This window comes from Arachis hypogaea, chromosome 2 (assembly GCF_003086295.3).
Source record: "Arachis hypogaea cultivar Tifrunner chromosome 2, arahy.Tifrunner.gnm2.J5K5, whole genome shotgun sequence".
Taxonomy (NCBI): domain Eukaryota; kingdom Viridiplantae; phylum Streptophyta; class Magnoliopsida; order Fabales; family Fabaceae; genus Arachis; species Arachis hypogaea.
In genome coordinates, this window is record NC_092037.1 from 78,639,148 (window position 1) to 78,647,597 (window position 8,450).

At 32.3% G+C, this 8,450-nt stretch overlaps 1 protein-coding gene across 2 annotated transcripts; it reads right to left on the minus strand.

The window, feature by feature from the left end:
• Positions 1 to 1,329: 1,329 nt before the first annotated feature.
• Positions 1,330 to 6,940, minus strand: LOC112743158 (uncharacterized). 2 transcript variants are annotated; one of them, XM_025792372.2, is made up of 2 exons: positions 5,858 to 6,940; positions 1,330 to 1,888 (listed from the first exon to the last, which is right to left on the minus strand). In XM_025792372.2, the coding sequence occupies exon 1, from the start codon at positions 6,797 to 6,799 to the stop codon at positions 5,912 to 5,914; it is 888 nt and encodes a 295-aa protein (XP_025648157.1). In that variant the 5' UTR covers positions 6,800 to 6,940; the 3' UTR covers positions 1,330 to 1,888; positions 5,858 to 5,911. The 2 variants fall into 2 exon arrangements, with proteins under 2 accessions (XP_025648157.1, XP_072075169.1); XM_072219068.1 differs by having other exon boundaries at positions 2,868 to 6,908.
• Between the last annotated feature and the right edge of the window lie 1,510 nt (positions 6,941 to 8,450).

Genomic DNA, 8,450 nt, shown 5'->3' on the forward strand with positions numbered 1-8,450 from the left:
CGAGCATTCTATCTCCTTCCATTTCCTGGATTTTAGGAACATATTTTGATGGTATTTTTGTATATTTTGAATCTTTATTTATAAACCCTTTTTTAAAAGCATAATTATCAAAACCTGTTTCCCATTTAAATTGAGATTGATTATCCTTAGATGTTCCAGCTTCATTTTTTACTTGTATTGGAATTGCTGGTTCTTCGTCACTAGAATAATCTAGGATGTGTTCTTCATTTTCTATATTTTCAGAATTTACTAATTCTTCTTCTATTTGAAATCCCTGTTCCATAATATTATTTTCTTGAGCCATTTTTAATTGTTTAAAAAGCATTGTAACTTCTTCTAATTTTTCTTCAATATTCATAATTTTATTGGTGGTTTTACTTTTAAATCTGTTATGTTGATTATATTTTGAAATTTTTCTTCTTTGGGATTCTCTTTTTCCTTATTTCTTTGAAATTTTATGGATACTAATATTTCTTCAAGCATGTCTACTATAAAATTTAATTGTGGGTTAAAGGTATGATAAAGATGTGGTGAATCATCTCCATGATAACATTTTTTAGAAATTCCGTGTGAAAAATAAGTCTTTTCGGGTTTTTGAAGTCCTTCAATAAAACTTATAGTAAAATAAAGATTTTGAAAAAAATCATTTTGTATTGATTTTAAGAATTCGGTGTTATTACAGTTAACACTAGTTAAAATCATTAATTTTTGATCTATTAATTTTGATAACTTAATTATTTCTTCTCTTAAATCTTTTAATTTACTTTTTTCCATTAGGTGACGCTTTTCTTTGTGAAGAGTTACGGTTTTAAGTAAAAAATGTAACTTTAGAATGTATAGGTTTTAAGTAAAAAATGTAACTTTAGAATGTATAGGTTGAATTTTGCCATGTAAACACATCTTTAAAATTTGCTCTGTACTCTATATTTCTCTTATATATCTATATCGAGTCTGTATGTACTAACTCTTGGATGTATATTTATGATTACTGTGTTATTTGTTTTCTATGGCTATGTTATTAATTATTTTTATTATTATCGCCTTAGTTTATACTCTCAGTTTTATATATCTGCTGAGGTCTGTAAGTGATTCTAACTTAACGGCGATAATATGTATAAACCTGACTAACTTATGCAATTTTGCTAAAACGACAAGCTTATATGTAAATAATAGTAGAGTCTAGGGTGTTTAAGAGTTACTAGGATGTAACATCTAATGAACGAGTGACATGAACCTACCAGAAATTGGATTGTTACAAAAAACACTTCAACAGTTTCTTCAATTAACTAATTGGGACACTAATGAAACAAATAAATATAGGAATTAGGATTTTAATGAGAAAATCCAATTATAAAATTTAAATCAAACATCTATAGCACATACACGCATCCATTCAAATTTGAGATCAACCCTTCTCTGAAATCTTACCAACAAGGCAATCACCGATACATCTAATCCAATTATATTCTCCCGAATAGTTGTATTTATTGGCAATAAAAATGTTAATGCTACAAAAAGAAAGCTTGCCTAAACCTTGGACATACTCTTGAATTTTATACCATGATATCTCTCAATTGATTTGGAATTTTTATTCCCTTTGAGTTCTGAAACCATGGGTTCATGCTCTTCAGTAACATGTGAAGGCAATCCTAACACAGCTCCAGCAAACTCCAAAGTAATATCTCCTCTTCCTATTGAGTTTATGAGCTAAAATTTCAAAGGATTATATGCTTATGCAAGTGCCAAAATTAGATTATGGTTTAAATTCCCCTTGAGAATATCCAAGAGGGATCCAAACCCCATTGCTCGCAACTCTTTGCTTTGCACATTACTTACAAATTTTGCAGAAAGTCTACATGTTTGGTGCGCATTTGGTGTCAACATAGCACTACATGGATGAAAATAAATTTTGTCAACACAGTAAACAACATAATCAAAATAAAGATGACAAATAATAAAACAGAAACAAAAAACAGAAAAACTAAAGGCAAAATAGCTTTCTCCTCTCCATCCCCTTCGAAATTTCATCGGGTATTTTTTTTTTTCCATCTTTCCTTACTAATCTCTTTGATCCATTTTTTCTAGTTCCCTTGGTATTATTTTTGGTGCAATCTTCTTCCGCGTTTTTCTTCAAATAAAAATTTAATAATGCTATAATCAAGTCAAGAACATAAATCCAGCAAAGCTTGTTCATGTACACAAAGTCTAGAAATGGCCTACACAAGAAGAGCATGCATGAAATTCCGAAAAAAAAAAAAAAAGTTACGAAGTGTGATTCAACCAGAGATATTCATCTTCCCTTATTTAAATATAGAGATCCTATACCCAATAAATCAAACACAAGACCTAAATCAAAACTCAAACCCATCTTATAATCAAACACCATTATAATGATAATCAAACACAAACTTCCAAGTACCGAGAATAAACATGAAGCTTTCTTGTAATATGGCATTCAACAAAACAACTAAACAAGTAGTCAATTATTGTATATATTTATGATAGCAACAACATGAAAATCAATAAAATGTGCTATCTTTGTCAATTTATCAAAAAATGGTTACTAGATAATCCAAAAGAGAAGGTTGCTTTGAAGAGTAGCATCTCCTTTGAAGTAAAAATCGGTCAAATTGTTCCATTAAAATAATTTTTTATATCCAAATGAAAAAGTGATGACTCATGAAAATTGTAGACCCACGAAACATGGATTAACCAAAATCCTTCCGTTTCCAAGCACCAATAGCCAAAATGGTCCAACAAAATCGTTAGTCAGAGATGATGATAAGGAAAAACACCAAAAACAAACAGAAACACCAAAAATGAAAAACAACTCCCCAGTGAACAACGAATTAGGAGCAAGGAATTACCTCTCCAGTGATGAGAAATTGGTTACCGACCATGATGAGTGACATGACACTTGATGCGTCCAGAAAAATCGCGAATCCGAGGTATGTATAATCAAACACAATTATAATCAAACACAAGACCTAAATCAGACTTGAAATCGAGTATTTGGGAGAAAAGAAATAACAAATGAAACAAGGAAAAGACCCTCATCGAGTTGCACTTTGCCAAAATGCAAAAGCAGGGAAGACGACCAAGTTTTGTTTGATTATAGTTTAGTGGCAAATACGTAGCGCAAAGACGAAGATGGTAGCGGGTGTGACAGAGAGAATGGCAACTGAGTGGGGGAGGAGGTGGTTATGGGAGGGGAGGAGTGCATGTGTATAAGACATAAGTAAGAGTGAAATTCTTTTTTTTTCAGTTTTTAAATTTTTGCATTTGTATACCATAAAAGCATTTAATTTCAAATCATTTCAGCTATTTCTTGAGAAACAAGTGAAGGATATTGTTTGAGCATGGTTGTAAAAAAGCATTTACCCAAAATGCTATAATTTTTATTAAGTTGACCCTACACAGTAAGTTGACCATTTAGTCTTAGTGTGTGTTTGAATTGGTATTTGTTAAATTGGAGTTTGAATAAAAGTGATATTATAGAATTGATTTTGGGTAGGAGTGAGTTTGTGTCATAGAATTGCCAAAACTGATTTTAATAAAATAAATATTGTTTGGATAATATTACTTAAAATCACTTTTAAATAGATAATTACTAAAAAAGACATGACATTAAATTATACTGTAATTTTTTAACCATGTTTAATTTTTTGATATTTTTTCTAATATGTTTTTTATATACTATTTTTTTTCTAATACTCTTGATATTCTTTTTTAATACGCTATAATATTTACTATTATTATTATTTATAATTATTTTTTTGTTTAATTTATTTTATCTAATGAGATCAATAAATCATATTAAAAAAAGAAAATAATAAATATAATACACAAGATTCCCAATAAGTGTAAAATATCAAACCAAATAAAAATTAATAAAAAATAAAAAATAATAAATAAGAAAAAAAAAAGAGAATTCACATAAAGAGAAACAATAAAAATTTCATAAATAAAACAATAACATGTATAAAAGATATGATTGATAGAAAGAAATTACAGGTTTAGAGTTAATGGCTGAATGCTGGTTTGTGAACACAAAAGCTAAGAATCTTTGCTTCCTGAAAACCTGGGTTTGAAAGCAAAGTTTCATCTGTGTTCACAAGAAGCAAAAAGTATCCAAACCAAAAATTGAAGCATTCAAGCAACTTGAATGTGCTTTTCACCTCCCCAGCGCCAAAACAAACACACCGAGTAATTCTATCACACAAAATAGTTCTTTTTTCTTTTTAATACAAACCAAACAAATCAGATTATTTGAAAATCACTATTGCTAAACAATCCAAACATAAATGATAAATTAATTATTGCATAATTAATTATATGAAAAAGAGATAAATAAAAATTTTAATCTTTCATCTTTTTCCAAAGTCCAAACACATTAAACATTTATCATTGCACTATTAGATCTCTTTATCCAGTGCTGCTGTTATTTTGTATCCAAGAAAACCTTAAATGAAATTACTGAAATATATTTAAATATAAATAGGTAAACACAGATATAATTTTATACAAAGTACAATGGCATCGTGCTATCTATGTAGCTGATCCCACTGAATACAAGGCTTAGTTTAGCTATTATATTAGAATGCACTACCAAATGATGACATGCAACTCTGGTTACTTTCCTACCAAAGGAGATAAACCATATGGATGCTGTACTACAATGCAGTTATTAGTACATTCTAATCCAGGCCATCAAATGTTCCAATCTGATATAAAAACAGGAATAGGAGTATACAACATAGGCTTCAAATTCCATAACAGAACTATAACTAAAAAACAAATTTTTGTTTAGTGTTGACCACTATATTTTATGGGATTAAAAAAGTTATAGTAAATTATAGACATGTATCAGTTGCATGTTAAAATTAAGTCATTCTTCTTCTATGACACACAATCAGGCACTTTTCGTTCTCTAAACGAATTAAATATTAGTCATAAGTGATAAGTCACACCAAAATACAATGAAGTATCTCCAAGTAAAATAATTTGAAAAATGAATAAAAATGCATTCTCTATTGCCTTTTTTTCCATAGATAAAACAGAACCAACACAATTAAATATAACTATAGAGTTCAACAACAGTCAAAACAGAGGTTGGAACCAAAATTACTTGCTTTTGCTTTCGATAGATTTTATATATAACTAATTATTGAGAATACTCGCATAAACAAGATAAAAGAATAGGAAATTGTTTTATCTTCACTTTGTATTAGAACTTTTAATTACAACAAAGTAACTGATTTAAGCATACAGATCCTTCCTAAGACAATTGCTAGAAGCACATCCAAAGTATATAATTATTAAGTAAAACAGAAGCAACCTGTATTGTTCCTATAAGGATTAAAATCTAATAGCTGACCAAATCATGTTCTTATTGATGATGCTATAAGTGAAAGATCACTAACTTCCGATGTGTTTCTTGAGTAGAATCATACCTCAAATTTATCAGCAATACAATTGTATTTAAAAAAATAAAACTTTATATAAGTAGAAGTCTATAAAGAATGCTATGCTATTGAGAATTGACTATAACTCAGAAATCATGAATCATCAGATCTGTGACAAAAGAAAACACCCTTGCCACCCCAAACTCTGGATCAAGTAAAACATTGAGAACATCTTTGACTACACAAAATACGCAACGGCCAACACCTAAAGTTTGTCTGTAGTTTTTCCTATGGATCTGCCTCTCAGGTTTTGCTAATCATAAATAATATCTCATTGTAAAAGAAGTTGCAATGTATGCATGAAATCAAGCTCTTATCAATGCTATATTTTTCGAATCTTGATGTGAAATATGGGCAACAAACTAAAAGGGGGGGTGGGAATCACAGCGTACCTAACGAGGGACACATTGAACACATTCCATCAAAACCACAAGAAATCAATAATCTCACTCGATCTCCAGTTCGGGAAGGGCACGCATCCGAATGTTCGTAGATTCAATCTCAGATAGCAACGGCCCCTTCCCGTCCCCACCACCAGTTCTCAAGCTCCTATTCCTTCCCAAAACCACAACCAACCCAACAGCCAATACCATCACCACAAGAGCATGAAGAGTGAACAGGAAATTCACCAATGCAAAACCCCTAGCCTTATCCTGCTCAAGCTCACAATGCACATCAACTACGTCGTCCTGAGTTGACATTAATAACAAAGAGGAAATCTTCTTACACCCTTTCAATCCAAGAGCATCAGTGTAAAGCAAAAACCCTCCTTGCAACAACCATGTTCCCTTGAAGACCAATCCGCAACACAACAGGAACTCCGCAAAAAAAGCAGACGGTTTAAACGACAAGTAAATGCAAGAACCGGCACAAAGCAAAGCCAGCCAACCTATGAATCCGTACACGTCAGCAGCGAGACCTGAAACGCCGGTTTCCATAACAGAATACTCCATGAAGAAAACAACACCGCCGAGAACGTACACAAGGGTTTCACTGATGAGTGATGACGTGGCGTTGTACTCGTGGACTATGATCAAGAGAATCAAAAACCAGAAAGCGAGAAGCGCGAAAGACTGTTGGAAGAATGAGAACCTGTAAGAAGGGTGGCCGGAGAAGGAGAGGAAGAGGAAAAGCTCCGAGAATGAGGCGATTGGGAGTGTAATGAGGAGAGCGTAGAGATCGAGATTCTTCCATTTGGGATCTGAGAGGTACCATAGCTTGGATCTGAATTGGGAAGGGCTGTGGAGGTAGAGGGAGGAGGAGGAGTGCAAGCGGCGGAGGCCCACTGGGAAGAGTAACAGAAAGGCTGAGAAATGGGTCGCAATGGATGCCATCTCTTCTTGTGTTGTGTTGTATTGTGTTGCGTGTGTCACTCTATTTTGGGAATTAGGTTTCTCCAAAGTCTAAAGTCTAAACCACTATTCCATCATGAAATGGCGATGATTTAATTACAATTGCCCCCTTGAAAGAGAAAAAAGAGAAACGGTCAACTTAGACGGGTCCGCCTAAAATAGTGGCAGTTTCTAATGGATTTCTTTTCGAAATAAATTTGAAGAGTAAAGTATCGTTTTTGTTTCTAATGTCCGGGGTAAATTCTATTTGTGTCCCTAATATTTAAATCGTCCTATTTGTATCCCTAACCTTTGTAAAAGTGACTTAATGTTATCCTGCCGTCAATTACATATCATGAATGTTTTGGTTTGAATTTTAAAAATCTCTTCTTGAAGTTAGAATACAAATGTCTAGGATAGAATCGATAATCCACTCCGAAAAATAGCTCACCAAAAGTTAAAACTAATTCCTACAACATTTACATAATTCATTTTTCTAGGGACATAATTCGAACACATCCAAGTGAGACCTAATTGAGAATGAATACATCCAAATGAGAATAATTGAAAAATATAATCTGATTTGTTAGTATAATTAATAGTAGGATAACATTGAATCACTCTTATAAACGTTAGGGATACAAATAGGACGATTTAAACGTTAGGGACACAAATAAGACTTACCACAAACGTTGGGGACAAAAACGATACTTTACTCTAAATTTAAAAACATATATATTTCCAGAAACTTAAAATCTAATTTTTTTAGATATGTTTTTTTATATTTAAGGTAAGTTCGGCTGCACCTCTGGCGAAGTTTGCTTGACTACCCGACGAACTTCAAGTGGAGTTTCTAAAATAAAAGTATGGCTGCTGGAGAACGGAGCTCAAAACCACAATTTCATTCTCCTCTTTGGTTCTCATCTTGGTATTTTTTCTTTACAATGTCAATAAATCCATTGTTATCCATTCATTATGATGGTGAAATAGTGTATCATAAAGAAGGTTCTATTATTTTTAAGTCTACGCAACCAATAATTACGTACATGACACCAGAAGTCAACCGTCTAACCGCGCTGAAGAATTTGATATTGCATTCCGTTAGACAGCAACACACGAAAAAAGTAAAAAAATTTCATACAGATATCCAACCGAAGTAGATGACAATTTGTTTTATAAAAGGTATGTTACAATTGTCTTTGCTCTATTGTTATATATTTATTAGTTCACGGTTTTGAGAAATATTTTGTTGTTCTGAATTAAGTATCGGTTACGTGACGACGAGGACGTACGTCTTATAAGGTCGTGGCACAACCGATGGACAAATGTTCATCTGTTGGAAGTGATGACATGTCATCATATACCCATTTTCTATGCTTTTTCATACAAGAAATTGATGATTTGTGCTTAAATATTGAATGCTTTTTGTACTTAAATGATATATTTTCTTGATATTTTAATTTTATAAATCTTGTAGGAAATAAGAAGAAAAAGAAGCAAAGAAGCACAAAAAAAGGAGAAAAAAGAGCTTTGGGGTACACTTTGAAGTTGGGGTACACTTTGGAGCCTTAGGCCACGCTTTTAAAAGCGTGGCCCATGACCAAATCAAGGAAGGAAGCAGCCAGCACAATTCTGCCCTGCCCTTGCCAAGGGC

Coding starts and splice junctions, on each gene's coding strand:
- LOC112743158 (XM_025792372.2), bottom strand. CDS start 6,799: ATGGCATCCATTGCGACCCATTTCTCAGCCTTTCTGTTACTCTTCCCA.